Genomic DNA, 15,951 nt, shown 5'->3' with positions numbered 1-15,951 from the left:
GGAGGATTAATCCAGACCATAATAACTCCCTACAGATTATAATCTCACTTCTATGTGAAGGAAACATCATCTCTACCTAAAATCATCTGGATGTTCCAACTGTGGATCCTGTGGGGCTGGTGAACACGTTTCATCACCAGTCGTTCACCAGGACGCCACAGATTAACCACGTCACCGCCAGCCCGCCGTAGGAGCCGTTAGCGTCACCACTGTACGGGGGTGATACGGGGGTGTTACTGTGGGGGGGGTGATACGGGGGTGTTACTGTGGGGGGGGGTGATACGGGGGTGTTACTGTGGGGGCGTGATACGGGGGTGTTACTGTGTGGGGGGGTGATACGGGGGTGTTACTGTGGGGAGGGGTGATACGGGGGTGTTACTGTGGGGGCGTGATACGTGGGTGTTACTGTGTGGGGGGGTGATACGGGGGTGTTACTGTGGGGGGGTGATACAGGGGTGTTCCCTCTGAGCTGCTGCTCCCCCCACACAGACAACTGGTTCCACATCTGGAAGCTCTTACCGTCTGCCGTCGGACTGGTTTGTGGAGCTGCTGCGTGTCGAGGCTGGTTTCCCCCTCCAGACTGTCATGCTGTTAACCTCCTCCTGACCACCGTTAACATACGTGTGCTGAGCGCTGCAGCTTCACACGCGTGTTCAGACTGTTTGTGAGACGTCAGATCGTAGGAAACGCTTCAGTTTCTGCTGTTGGATGATTGTGTTATTAAAACAGGAGGGAGACAGGGAGAAGGAAACAGGCCCCGCTGCATTCCTTCTATCCGGTTTTATGGCCTCATGTTGGGGGGGCGGGGGGTGGGACTGAGGGGAAAGCTCAACCACAAGAATTTATCTGCAAAATGTTTCTGGAGGATTCCAGCAGACGGATCGGTCGACAGGAGCGCTTCTCTGGGTCAGGAGGAACAGCTGGTCTGAGGTGAAGGGCGTGGCACACGAGGTGAAGGGCGTGGCCCACGAGGTGAAGGGCGTGGCACGCGAGGTGAAGGGCGTGGCACGCGAGGTGAAGGGCGTGGCACGCGAGGTGAAGGGCGTGGCACACGAGGTGAAGGGCGTGGCCCACGAGGTGAAGGGCGTGGCACGCGAGGTGAAGGGCGTGGCACGCGAGGTGAAGGGCGTGGCACGCGAGGTGAAGGGCGTGGCACGCGAGGTGAAGGGCGTGGCACGCGAGGTGAAGGGCGTGGCACACGAGGTGAAGGGCGTGGCACGCGAGGTGAAGGGCGTGGCACACGAGGTGAAGGGCGTGGCACACGAGGTGAAGGGCGTGGCACACGAGGTGAAGGGCGTGGCACACGAGGTGAAGGGCGTGGCACACGAGGGGAAGGGCGTGGCACACGAGGTGAAGGGCGTGGCACACGAGGTGAAGGGCGTGGCACACGAGGGGAAGGGCGTGGCACACGAGGTGAAGGGCGTGGCACACGAGGTGAAGGGCGTGGCACACGAGGTGAAGGGCGTGGCACATGAGGTGAAGGGCGTGGCACATGAGGTGAAGGGCTTTGAACGTACGACGGGGCAGAGCTGAGGCCACGCCCAGTCACAGCAGCCACAGCCAATGGCGTCAGAGGAGCTCCCTACCCCTTTGTCACGGATCTGATCCCACATTCAGAACAGGAGACGTGTTCTGGGGGGGGGGGTCTGGAGTCACAGGTGGCCTACAGGTGTCCCTTCAAAAACAGCCAATAACAAGGCAGTCAGAGATTGCATCATCCCGCGACACCCCTGAATTCAGCCTGTTGAAGGCTATGATGTAACTTCCTTCCCCTCGTCTCCCTGAACATGAGGGGTTGGGTTTGGTCTCTCAGTCTGAGACGTTTCAACAGAATATCTCAGGATAGACCAGAACCAAGGCAGTCAGAGACGGCAACATCCCGCGACACACCTGACCTACTTTCAGGGTAGGTCAGGGTACCCAGAAAGTAGTACCTGACTAGTGCATAGACTAGGGCATATGGAGAAGGCCAGTGTGAGTCAGACCATAGATCAAAGCTAGTGCTCTGACCTACTGTCATTGATCAAAGCACTAGCTTTGATCTATGGTCTTACTCACGCTAGCCTTCTCCCTCGTCTTTCCTGAGTGTACAAATGTTTAAATTTGACCTTGACCTAGTTTTCTCAAGGTCAAGGTCATCCCCTCTCCTGCCTGAGTCGTGTGCTTTTGGTTTCATCTGTCTGTCTGCAGGTTGTGGAGACATTTGGTGGACAGACGGACGGACGGACGGACGGACGGATGGACAGACGGACGGACGGACGGACTGACGGACGGACGGACAGACGGACGGACGGACGGACGGATGGATGGACGGATGGACGGACGGACGGACGGACGGACGGACGGACGGACGGACGGACGGACGGACGGACGGACACACCAACACTGACGTTACAAACATCACCGCTTTGAAGAGGGATGGAACTAAAGGACCATTACACCATTACAACGTGTGGTACAGGTACATTTGTAGTGCTGGTTTGACTCAAACTCCAGAAGCACACAATCCTACATGTCCCATAATGCCTCTGGATAGAATGTCTTTATTAACATCCACAATCCACTTCTTTCATTTGTGCTGCAGAAACTGAAACCAAAGCCGTTTCTGTCTGGTGATCTTGTTTCCTCTGAACAGTTTTTTAAATGTTGTGTGTACTAATACTAATAAAATATAAATAAAACTAGACGTTGTATCTTGTTAACAAGTTGATCTGGTTCAGAGTACCTTTAATGCTTGGAGCTCCAACCACCACGAAATGTGAATGTTTATCATGAATAGGTTCTGTCATCTTCTCGTGAAATCCTCCTCGTCTGAAGTCTTCCTCTGGAACTCGTTGAAGAAGAGAAGCAGTTGAACCTGCGCCGCCGGCGACGTCTTTCACCTGGAAGGCTTTGCTTTTTGCAGCAAAAAGACAAAACTACGTTCAGAACGCGCGAAACAGACGACCTGCTGCTGGGCTGAAGCGTCTGCTTCATTATGAAACACCAAACACAAGTGTAGCAGCTGAAGTCCACCGTCAGGCAATGAAGGAGAACATTCCACTTTAATACAGACGGATGTTGTCTGCGGTGCCCCAACCCCCCCACAGTCAGAGGACGTGGTTTTAGAAGGAGGTTTGGTTTTATGGTCTGTGTCCAGAGAAAAAGAGGCGGAAGCAGAGAGAACTTCACATTAATAATTCACAAAGTGATCCGAGCTGCTCACTAAAGATGGACCGCAAGCAGTGAAGTGGGGCTGTTGTAGTGACCACTGTCAGAGGGGTAGATGTTGTAGTGACCACTGTCAGAGGGGTAGTTATTGTAGTGACCACTATCAGAGGGGTAGATGTTGTAGTGACCACTATCAGAGGGGTAGATGTTGTAGTGACCACTATCAGAGGGGTAGATGTTGTAGTGACCACTGTCAGAGGGGTAGTTATTGTAGTGACCACTATCAGAGGGGTAGTTATTGTAGTGACCACTATCAGAGGGGTAGTTATTGTAGTGACCACTATCAGAGGGGTAGTTATTGTAGTGACCACTATCAGAGGGGTAGATGTTGTAGTGACCACTGTCAGAGGGGTAGTTATTGTAGTGACCACTATCAGAGGGGTAGATGTTGTAGTGACCACTATCAGAGGGGTAGATGTTGTAGTGACCACTGTCAGAGGGGTAGTTATTGTAGTGACCACTATCAGAGGGGTAGTTATTGTAGTGACCACTATCAGAGGGGTAGTTATTGTAGTGACCACTATCAGAGGGGTAGTTATTGTAGTGACCACTATCAGAGGGGTAGATGTTGTAGTGACCACTGTCAGAGGGGTAGTTATTGTAGTGACCACTATCAGAGGGGTAGATGTTGTAGTGACCACTATCAGAGGGGTAGATGTTGTAGTGACCACTGTCAGAGGGGTAGTTATTGTAGTGACCACTATCAGAGGGGTAGTTATTGTAGTGACCACTATCAGAGGGGTAGTTATTGTAGTGACCACTATCAGAGGGGTAGTTATTGTAGTGACCACTATCAGAGGGGTAGATGTTGTAGTGACCACTGTCAGAGGGGTAGTTATTGTAGTGACCACTATCAGAGGGGTAGATGTTGTAGTGACCACTATCAGAGGGGTAGATGTTGTAGTGACCACTGTCAGAGGGGTAGTTATTGTAGTGACCACTATCAGAGGGGTAGATGTTGTAGTGACCACTATCAGAGGGGTAGGTGTTGTAGTGACCACTATCAGAGGGGTAGTTATTGTAGTGACCACTATCAGAGGGGTAGATGTTGTAGTGACCACTATCAGAGGGGTAGATGTAGTGACCACTATCAGAGGGGTAGGTATTGTAGTGACCACTATCAGAGGGGTAGGTGTTGTAGTGACCACTATCAGAGGGGTAGGTGTTGTAGTGACCACTATCAGAGGGGTAGGTGTTGTAGTGACCACTATCAGAGGGGTAGGTGTTGTAGTGACCACTATCAGAGGGGTAGGTGTTGTAGTGACCACTATCAGAGGGGTAGATGTTGTAGTGACCACTATCAGAGGGGTAGGTGTTGTAGTGACCACTATCAGAGGGGTAGATGTTGTAGTGACCACTATCAGAGGGGTAGGTGTTGTAGTGACCACTATCAGAGGGGTAGTTATTGTAGTGACCACTATCAGAGGGGTAGATGTTGTAGTGACCACTATCAGAGGGGTAGATGTTGTATTGACCACTATCAGAGGGGTAGGTGTTGTAGTGACCACTATCAGAGGGGTAGATGTAGTGACCACTATCAGAGGGGTAGATGTTGTAGTGACCACTATCAGAGGGGTAGATGTTGTAGTGACCACTATCAGAGGGGTAGATGTTGTAGTGACCACTATCAGAGGGGTAGATGTAGTGACCACTATCAGAGGGGTAGGTATTGTAGTGACCACTATCAGAGGGGTAGGTGTTGTAGTGACCACTATCAGAGGGGTAGGTGTTGTAGTGACCACTATCAGAGGGGTAGGTGTTGTAGTGACCACTATCAGAGGGGTAGGTGTTGTAGTGACCACTATCAGAGGGGTAGGTGTTGTAGTGACCACTATCAGAGGGGTAGATGTTGTAGTGACCACTATCAGAGGGGTAGGTGTTGTAGTGACCACTATCAGAGGGGTAGGTGTGACAGTAAGAATGTGACGGGTGATGTGATCAAACGTGGCTCTAGTGTCTGAGGACTCTTCCTGTTCCAGTCAGTCACATCCTGTCAGCTGGACCACGTCCGTCCAGGAGACATGTGTCCTGGACAGAAACCGTGAAGAACACGCCCCACTGAGACACTTCTGTTTCATCTTCGAGGATTCTTCATCTGCCAGTTCCTCTGATGGGAAACCACCAAAGCCTTGGTCTCCGCTGCCCTTTGGTGGACAGACGCGTTGCTCCTTAGGATGCTGTCAGAGGATGAACTCGGTGCTCAGCTGCAGGTGAAACCCTTCCAGGTGTTCTTTCAGCTTCTCCCTGACGTCCTCTCTGGTTTCCAGTGTGGTGCTGGTGACTGAATGCCGGTTCTCGTGTTCCCCATCGAGGTCGCTCTCCACTCCTGACAGGCTGTCCTCTTTCTCATGTCCTGTTTCTTCTTCCAGGTCCACCCCTGACACCAGCAGGATCTGCGCCTCGTCTGTGACTCCATCCATCTTGAGAACTCTTTGCAATCTGTCCTCAGACACCACAGGCACCAGGACGACCTGTCCCTCAGTCCCGTCATGGATCCAATACAGCGAGTCCAGCGGACGCTCCTCGCTCACGGGTTGGGTCTCCGAGTCCGACGTGTCAGAAAGCAGCAGCTTCTGCTGAGGGACGAGAACCTGCCGATTCAGCCCAGGAGCGTCCATCAGACCTGCTCCAGCAGAACTCACCTGCTCCAGGCTTTGGGCCTGAAGCAGGACGTCACTACCCATTTCTTCTTCTTCATCGGTTTCTGTACCTTTCCTTGGTAAACATTCCATCCTGACTACTTGGACATCTTTGGAACTTTCAGTTGTGCTACAAGAAGCATCTTCAGAAGCCTGTGGAGTCTCCAGAGAATCCTCATACACTAGGCCCTGGACATCTGTTGGTGCCCCCTGACCCCTTAACGCTCCCTGTCCTCTGCCACAGTAACAACAGCTTCCCTTCTCCTCCTCCGACAGGCTGTGGGTGTCAGACAGGAAGTGTCTGCTGGACTCTGTCTGGTCCACACGTCTGTCCTCAGACAGTCCTGTAGACTCAGACGTGGAACCAGTCCTCCTGTCCTCATGGCTGGAGCCTCCTCTGCCTGGTCTCTTCCTCCCACCTGGTGCCAGATTCTCCCTCCTTCTTCCCTCCTGGGAGACGAGCAGAACCTGTTTCAGCCGTTTATCACGCAGCTTCAGCACGGTGCTCCTCAGGCGGCTTTCCCTCCGTCTGGCCGCGTGCAGCTGTCGCACGACTTTCTCTAAGCTATCGATAGCCTCGTTGTAGCGCCGTCGCCACAGCAGAGGGCAGAGCTGAGCATAGCTGTGCTCCTTCGACAGGTAGAAGCCAGGAGGGGGAGGCAGGCGTCTCATGTAATTTGATGGAGAGAGGGGGCGAGGCCCCTCTGGTGGGGGGACGCATTCCTCCTTCGGGAGCTCCTCCAGTCCTGAAGGCTCGTGAGACGACGTGGACACGTCTTCATGAGTCTCCTGAGCAGCCGTCCCTGACCTCTGACCCGACACCTCCTCTGAGGGTCGGCTCCCCCCAGTCTGCTGAGAGGTCTCCTCAACAAGGGTGTGGAAAGTTGTCCTACAGGAAAGAGTTGAAGCAGCAACAGTCTTAGTGTTTCATTCACATCACGTAACGTACAGGTGGGTGACCAATACATCACGTCTGCACTGAGCTCACAACACCCAAGGGTAATTACACACACCTAAGGGTAATTACACACACCTAAGGGTAATTACACACACCTAAGGGTAATTACACACACCTAAGGGTAATTACACACACCTAAGGGTAATTACACACACCTAAGGGTAATTACACACACCTAAGGGTAATAAAACACACCTATGAGTAATTACACACACCTAAGGGTAATTACACACACCTAAGGGTAATTACACACACCTAAGGGTAATTACACACACCTAAGGGTAATTACACACACCTAAGGGTAATTACACACACCTAAGGGTAATTACACACACCTAAGGGTAATTACACACACCTAAGGGTAATTACACACACCTGAGGGTAATTACACACACCTAAGGGTAATTAAACACACCTATGAGTAATTACACACACCTAAGGGTAATTACACACACACCAATGGGTAATTACACACACACCTATGGGTAATTACACACACACCTATGGTAAATTACACACACACCTATGGGTAATTACACACACCTAAGGGTAATTACACACACCTGAGGGTAATTACACACACCTAAGGGTAATTAAACACACCTATGAGTAATTGCACACACCTAAGGGTAATTACACACACACCAATGGGTAATTACACACACACCTATGGGTAATTATACACACACCTATGGGTAATTACACACACCTAAGGGTAATTACAGACATACCTATGAGTAATTACACACACACCTATGGGTAATTACACACACACACCTATGGGTAATTACACACACACCTATGGGTAATTACAGACACACCTATGGGTAATTACACACACACCTATGGGTAATTACACACACACACACCTATGGGTAATTACACACACACCTATGGGTAATTACACACACACACCTTTGGGTAATTACACACACACACCTATGGGTAATTACACACAACAAACCTATGGGTAATTACACACACACCTATGGGTAATTACAGACACACCTATGGGTAATTACACAACGCTGTCTGATTAGGTGCTATATTGCTTCATGCATGTTGAATGATGTGCTGTTTCTTTAGCACACATGCTATCAACTCTTTTACTTAGCAGTAGCTAAAGCCTCAAGCCTCATAAAATAGCAAATTAATGTTCCTTTGGTACAATTATGATAATTAAGGTGGAAACCAGACGTGAGTTTGGACTGGGAATAGTTCAGATCATCTCCGCGTGGCGCTGCCTGTCTGACGTGGTGAAGCATCAATGAGAACAACGTTCAGCACTCCTCACCTCAGGTGAACGTCTCCTTGTTTCTTCAGCGTTCTTTTCCTTTTATACTTGCTTGTTGAAAAGGATTCAAATACAGTCGGAAATGCATCTTCTTTTAGTCTCCTGATCCCACTGCGGTTAAAAGGACAAACAACACGTTAGTGTAACACACGTACACGTTAACCAGAAGGCCAAACAACACGTTAGTGTAACACACGTACACGTTTACACAAGGACAAACACGTTAGTGTAACACACATACACGTTTACACAAGGACAAACACGTTAGTATAACACACGTACATGTTTACACAAGGACAAACACGTTAGTGTAACACACTACAGGTTTACACAAGGACAAACACGTCATTGTAACACACGTACACGTTTACACAAGGACAAACACGTTAGTGTAACACACGTACACGTTTACACAAGGACAAACACGTTAGTGTAACACACTACAGGTTTACACAAGGACAAACACGTTAGTGTAACACACTACAGGTTTACACAAGGACAAACACGTTAGTGTAACACACGTACACGTTTACACAAGGACAAACACGTTAGTGTAACACACTACAGGTTTACACAAGGACAAACACGTTAGTGTAACACACTACAGGTTTACACAAGGACAAACACGTTAGTGTAACACACTACAGGTTTACACAAGGACAAACACGTTAGTGTAACACACTACAGGTTTACACAAGGACAAACACGTTAGTGTAACACACTACAGGTTTACACAAGGACAAACACGTTAGTGTAACACACTACAGGTTTACACAAGGACAAACACGTTAGTGTAACACACTACAGGTTTACACAAGGACAAACACGTTAGTGTAACACACTACAGGTTTACACAAGGACAAACACGTTAGTGAAACACACTACAGGTTTACCCCAGCTTACATCGTTAATCTGTTCCAGGAGATGTGACGGGTATCAAAAACCGACATTAGTTGAATGAACTCGTCTCCAGGCTAAACTGAAAGTAACCGCTCCCAGTTCTGTACTGAACTTCATTCAATACATTTTCAGTAGTCTTTACTTAATACCATCTATTTTAGGCTGACAGACAATTCATGTTATTTATTAATATAGTACAGAAAAACTCAACTTCATCTGCTTCTTCTGCTTTGTGGGTCATGGGGGTTGCTGGAGCCTATCCCGGTGGACTTTACTAATGATTTTACGAGTCCAGTACATGTGGCGGATGGACGTAACGTCAATTAAAATAACATAAACCTGAATTTTATTTTTGTGTGTATTTTTTTGGTAACTGACATATAATAGAGAACGGTGTAACTTGAAAAGTCATAAGCCGAGGTCAACATGTCTTCTGTTCTAATGGAAAATAAAACCCTAAGAGCTAAAGCAGCACCAGGTCGTTTTCGTACCAATAGCTTTTTGTCATATTTTCTGGAAAATAAGACAAAAAGTTTTTTCTGCTATCTATTGCTTTAATCTGGTGATGTCCTTGTTGAGTCTACACACCTGCATCCAGTCAGTTCAAAACTGTCTGGTGTGAAATGTTTGGAGCAAAAATAGACAAAGTCTGTCTGGGGACGCCAGGAGTCTGCCCGGTTGGAGTTGGAGATCCAAAGATTCCTCCGAGGTTCTCCTTTTGGTAACCTGAGTCATAACGACAGTATTACAACAGTACATTAGAGAGGTAGTATATCCCTCGTTACTCACGGTTGAAGTGTTTCAGGAACCACCAGTGAAAAATAGAATTCCGCTATACAGCGATGAACTATTTATCTTATTATTTATGGTAATTTAAACGTTTCTGAACCCCCCCCCCCAATACTTATATTAAACCACCTTCTATCTGTATTACCTTTTAAACACTCTGATAGACTGTTTAAAGCACTTTTGTATCAAAGAAAAGTGTGCTACAGCGGCGGTACATGAAAATGTATATATGTATGTTTCTTTAATACACAGAAGTGTGCTGCGTTCTGAGTCTCTGAACGTAGCACACTTCTGGATGCCGTCAGCCAATAGAATATGAGTACGGTATCACGTGACTACCTACTTAAAATCTGGGATGTAGTGAAGCCGTGCATCTTGAAGCATGAATATGCGAGAGATTAATATACACACAATATACTGTATATATATGCATATATATACAGTATACCCGTGGAAATTCCACGATAAAACAACAGTATCAGACTAATATACACATATATTTGTATATGTGTGTGTGTGTGTATGCGGTGCACCCTCGTGCATTCGCGCATCAAGGCTCGTGACTTCACCTCATTGTGGATTTTAAGTAGGTAGTCATGTGATACCGTACTCTCATCCTATTGGCTGACAGCATCCTGAAGTGCGCTACGTTCCGTGAGTCTTGGACTTCTGTGAGACACTGAAGTGCTTTAAACAGTCTATCAGAGAGTTTTAGAGGTAACACAGATAGAAGGTGGTTTAATATCAGTGTGGGGGGGGGGGTTCACAATGTTTACATTACTGTAAATAATTAGATAAATAGTTTGTCGCTATATCGCGGAATTTGTTAATCATGTGTGGTTCCTGGAATGCATTAACCGCGAGGAACGAGGGCTCACTGATTATACTGTATATATATGTATAGCATACCATACCATACCATACCATAGCATAACACACACACACACACACACACACACACACACACACACACACACACACACACTAGACGTGTCTCACTTGTGGAAGGTTAGTCCAGCGTTCCGAGTGTCTCGATTGTCTCTAGATCTGCAGCCTCCTGCTGAACAATGTCTGGGCATCTGGACCAGGAAAGAGGAAGAACGAAGAAACCATCTTTATTTATTTATTGTTTTTATAGTTAATCACATGAACATATGGAACAGGGCCAGAGTGAGGAAGAACTGACAAACTCTCTGCAGTTAATGTCATGGTTACAAGTACATGAGGAACTGTCATTAGTAATGTAATATCATCATTACATTACTCTGTGTTACTGTAATATCATCATTACATTACTCTGCATTACAGTAATATCATTATTATTTTACACTACTCTGTATTACTGTAATATCAATATTACATTACTCTGTATTACTGTAATATCAATATTACATTACTCTGTATTACAGTAATATCATTATTATTGTACATTACTCTGTATTACTGTAATATCAATATTACATTACTCTGTATTACTGTAATATCAATATTACATTACTCTGTATTACAGTATTATCATTATTACATTACTCTGTACTACAGTAATATCATTATTACATTACTCTGTATTACAGTATTATCATTATTACATTACTCTACTACAGTAGTATCATTATTACATTACTCTGTTACAGTAATATCATTATTATACAACTCTGAATTGCAGTAATATCATTATTGCATTACTCTGTGTTACAGTAATATCATTATTGCATTACTCTGTACTACAGTAATATCATTATAACATTACTCTCTATTACAGTAATATCATTATAACATTACTCTGTATTACATGTATTATCATTATTACATTACTCTGTACTACAGTAATATCATTATTACATTACTCTGTATTACAGTATTATCATTATTACATTACTGTTACAGTAATATCATTATTATACAACTCTGTATTGCAGTAATATCATTATTGCATTACTCTCTATTACAGTAATATCATTATAACATTACTCTGTACTACAGTAATATCATTATTACATTACTCTGTATTACAGTATTATCATTATTACATTACTCTGTTACAGTAATATCATTATTATACAACTCTGTATTACAGTAATATCATTATTACTCTGAAATGAAAATATTATGCATCCCCCCTTCAGAACCCGGAAGTGATCGTGGACCATGGAGAGGTGAGACACACACACACACACACACACACACACACACAGACACACACACAGACACACACAGACACACACAGACAGACACACACAGACACACACACACACACACAGACACACACACACACACACACACACAGACACACACACACAGACACACACACACACACACAGACACACACAGACACACACACACACAGACACACACACAGACACACACACACAGACAGACACACAGACACACACACACACAGACACACACACACACACACACACAGACAGACACACACAGACACACACACACACAGACACACACACACACACACACACAGACACACACACACACAGACACACACACACAGACAGACACACACAGACAGACACACACAGACACACACAGACACACACAGACACACACACATACAGACACACAGACACACACACACACTCTCACGTGACAATCATCCCGTCAGAGGTTGTTTGTTAAACGGTCACGTGACCCCACGCGCTCACGACAGGTCCGTTTAGCCGCGGTAGCTTCGAGCCGCATGCTAACTCGTTAGCCACTAGCTAACCCGCTGGAGCTAGACTGTGACGTCGGATGACGTCACGTCTGTCCACACGTTTATCAGACGATAATGTTCGTTAAGCCCAGACGTTACCGTTCACCGGAGAGTCCGACCTCACCAAGATGGCGGCTCCGCTGCCCCGCCTCCTCCTGGGGTTTAAATAACCTTTATTTAAACACAGCCGCTGACAACAGCCTCCATCCGTCAGCACACGCTCAGTTCTGACGTCACTTCATCTCATTTATAGCATTATTGTGACGTCACGGGGTTCTGTTATAGAACGTAGTCCTCCTGAAGGCACGTCTGTGTGTTTGAGCGTCATCCAGAGACCACCAGGCAGAACAGGACAACACTTTATTAGACCTGATTCATACAGAACCCTGACTCTGGGGGGTCCAGCAGGACTCTGACCCCTGACACACCTTCTTCAGGTACAAACCATCAACGCTGAAGCAGCTTCCATTTGAAGGGTTGGGCGGAACATCAGAAACGGACCTTCAGGTTATTTTCTCACGCTGAGAACGACTCAGACAGTCCTTCAGACCAGGGGCTCCAGGACCAGTGAAGTCCCTTCATCTGGTACCAGAACCCAGAGTTCAGCTCCAGATGAGTGGAGAACAGGTGAGTCAGGTGTCCTCTAGGAGTCCTCCTTTTCCTGATACCTGTAATCAATCAATTAGTTAGTGAATAAATAAACCCTTTAATAACCCCCGTAGGGAAACTACTTGTTAAATCCTTCTAGCTGAACCCAAAGGTTCTCCATCAGGTTCTCCCTCAGGTTCTCCCTCAGGTTCTCCCTCAGGTTCTCCCTCAGGTTCTCCATCAGTACCTGCAGTGGATGCAGGTGAAGAAGACGGTCTGGCCCTCGTCAGCGGACCTCATCTGTCGGGTGTGGTACACCATCCCCTCCTGGTGGCACCGGGAGCAGCGCCTGTCGATCTGAAGCACAAACACCATCAGCCCCCCCAGAGCAGCGACACCCCCAGGACGAGTGGACAGTGTGTCCTCACCACTGGCCCCTTCAGCTCAGAGTCCTCCTCCCCCAGGGCCCCCGAGGGCCCCTCAGCCGGGTTCAGAACCACCGACGAGTGGATCTCCTGGCCCGAGAACTCTGGACAGGAAATAGTTACTGGTGAATGAATAAATCCCATTTTACCCCAGAGGCTTTACCCCCCCAGAGGCTTTACCCCCACCCAGAGGCTTTACCCCCCCCAGAGGCTTTACCCCCACCAATGGAACCATGTCACTCCCCAGAGGCTGGCTGGTGCGTAAGGATCGTTTAAACCAGCGCTCTCCAACCGTTTTATCTCCACGGACCGGTTTCATCTGAGACGATATTTTCTCTGACCGTCTTCACTGGATGACCTTTGACCCACCAGGACGGCTGTGGTCTGATCCTGAACCAGTGGTTCATGTAACACACAGGCATCAGCAGACAGTAAACTACGTTAACCTTAAGAAGTAATTATATTAAAAAGTCGATTCAAGTGACGGCACTGATGAGGTTTATTTTAAATATACCGACCTACAATCAGTTCATTCAACGTAGGAGAAATACTGATCATCAATCAAAGGGTGGACAAGTCAATCAATAATAATGATTAAAATAAAGAGAATTAGTGGTGGGGGGCCACTGATCTAGGGGTAACAGGAGACAATGACACCTGAAGTGTGTTCCGGACGTTCGGTCCACTCCGCGATTTGGTACCGGGTCGTGACCCGGTGGTTTGGGACCACTGACGTAGACGGGTGTAACAGGACTGGGACAAAATAAAACGTCTTTCAGACAGAAGTAAATACAATGGAGGTAATGTCAGTTATTTTCCCTTTCTGAGCGGCCCGGTACCGGTCCACGGCCCAGGGGTTGGGGACCACTGGTTTAAACCACACATCAGGACTTTGTCTAGGGGGGTTGATCCAGTTTCAGACTGTCTGGGGGGGTTGGTCCAGGTTCAGACTGTTTGGGGGGGGTTGGTCCAGGTTCAGACTGTCTGGGGGGGTCAATATTTAAGGAGATCAAGTACAGAATTCATCAATTCACCTAATGTAGCCGCAAGAGGACACAAGCCAGTGTCTTATTGTGCCGGTCCCAAGCCCGGATAAATACAGAGGGTTGCGTCAGGAAGGGCATCCGGCGTAAAACTTTTGCCAAATCAAAGATGAGAATCAAACCTATGACTTCCATACCGGATCGGTCGAGGCCCGGGTTAACAACGACCGCCATCGGCGCTGTTGACCGACAGGGTGCCGGTGGAAATTGGAATACTGTTGGTCGAAGAAGGAGAGGAGGAAAGTTTGTTCGCTCGAACAAAGAGAAGAGGAACACCAAGAGTATAGGACTGAGAGTAGGGACGTTGAATGTTGGAACTATGACAGGAAAAGGTAGAGAGTTGGTTGACATGATGCAGAGGAGGAAGGTAGACATACTGTGTGTCCAGGAGACCAGGTGGAAAGGTAGCAAGGCTAGAAGTTTAGGAGCAGGGTTCAAGTTGTTCTATCATGGTGTAGATGGGAAGAGAAATGGAGTAGGAGTTATCTTGAAGGAGGAGTTTGTTAGGAATGTCCTGGAGGTAAAAAGAGTGTCGGATAGTGTGATGAGTCTGAAGCTAGAAATAGAAGGTGTGATGTTCAATGTTGTTAGTGGGTATGCTCCACAGGTAGGATGTGAGCTGGAGGAGAAGAAGAAATTCTGTCTGGAGTTGGATGAAGTGATGCAGAGCATGCCTAGAAGAGAGAGAGTTGTCATTGGAGCAGACTTCAATGGACATGTTGGTGCAGGAAACAGAGGTGATGAGGAGGTGATGGGCAGGTTTGGTATCCAGGAGAGGAACGCAGAAGGACAGATGGTGGTTGACTTTGCAAAAATGATGGACATGGCTGTAGTGAATACTTTCTTCCAGAAGAGGCAGGAACATAGGGTGACCTATAAGAGTGGCGGTAGGAGCACACAGGTAGACTACATCTTGTGTAGACGGTGTAACCTGAAGGAGATCAGTGACTGTAAAGTAGTGGTAGGTGAGAGTGTAGCCAAACAGCATAGGATGGTGGTGTGTAGGATGACTCTGGTGGTGAGGAAGATGAAGAGGACAAAGGCAGAGCAGAAGAAGAAATGGTGGAAGCTGAAAAAGGAAGAGTGTTGCATGACTTTTAGGAAGGAGTTAAGACAGGCTCTGGGTGGTCAGGAGGTGCTTCCAGATGACTGGACAACTACAGCTAATGTGATCAGGGAGACAGGTAGGAGAGTACTTGGTGTGTCATCTGGAAGGAAAGTAGATAAGGAGACTTGGTGGTGGAATGAGGAGGTACAGGAGTGTATACAGAGAAAGAGGTTAGCTAAGAGGAAGTGGGACACTGAGAGGACTGAGGAGAGTAGACAGGAGGACAGGGAGATGCAGCGTAAGGTGAAGGTAGAGGTAGCAAAGGCCAAACAAGAAGCTTATGATGA

General features: G+C 47.2%; 2 protein-coding genes across 2 annotated transcripts in view; both read right to left on the bottom strand.

The window, feature by feature from the left end:
- Positions 1-4,886: 4,886 nt before the first annotated feature.
- On the bottom strand, positions 4,887-12,697 carry thap7 (THAP domain containing 7). Its single transcript, XM_068333259.1, has 5 exons — positions 12,600-12,697; positions 10,790-10,869; positions 9,590-9,727; positions 8,102-8,212; positions 4,887-6,738 (listed from the first exon to the last, which is right to left on the bottom strand). Exons 2-5 carry the CDS (start codon positions 10,867-10,869, stop codon positions 5,391-5,393), a joined length of 1,677 nt encoding a protein of 558 aa, XP_068189360.1. The 5' UTR covers positions 12,600-12,697; the 3' UTR covers positions 4,887-5,390.
- A 195-nt stretch (positions 12,698-12,892) lies between these two features.
- Positions 12,893-15,951, bottom strand: part of polr1h (RNA polymerase I subunit H) — a 6,589-nt gene continuing 3,530 nt past the window's right edge. The window contains exons 3-5 of the mRNA XM_068333260.1: positions 13,517-13,617; positions 13,336-13,445; positions 12,893-13,168 (exon numbers count right to left, since the gene is read on the bottom strand). Of these exons, the coding sequence (XP_068189361.1) occupies positions 13,144-13,168; positions 13,336-13,445; positions 13,517-13,617 (236 nt within the window). The 3' untranslated portion in view covers positions 12,893-13,143. The remainder of the gene's footprint in view (positions 13,169-13,335; positions 13,446-13,516; positions 13,618-15,951) is intronic.

Source organism: Antennarius striatus, chromosome 14, assembly GCF_040054535.1.
Source record: "Antennarius striatus isolate MH-2024 chromosome 14, ASM4005453v1, whole genome shotgun sequence".
Lineage (NCBI taxonomy): Eukaryota > Metazoa > Chordata > Actinopteri > Lophiiformes > Antennariidae > Antennarius > Antennarius striatus.
Note: the sequence above shows the minus strand (reverse complement) of the source record. Positions and strands in the feature narration are given on the sequence as shown.

What these genes read in the sequence shown, in the direction of transcription:
- thap7 (XM_068333259.1), bottom strand. Translation starts at nt 10,869, where the DNA reads ATGCCCAGACATTGTTCAGCAGGAGGCTGCAGATCTAGAGACAATCGA. An exon ending in GCTGGACTAACCTTCCACAA is followed by an intron (nt 9,728 to 10,789) that starts GTGAGACACGTC and finishes GTTATGACTCAG; the next exon opens with GTTACCAAAAGGAGAACCTC. An exon ending in CAAGGAGACGTTCACCTGAG is followed by an intron (nt 6,739 to 8,101) that starts GTGAGGAGTGCT and finishes TCTTTCCTGTAG; the next exon opens with GACAACTTTCCACACCCTTG.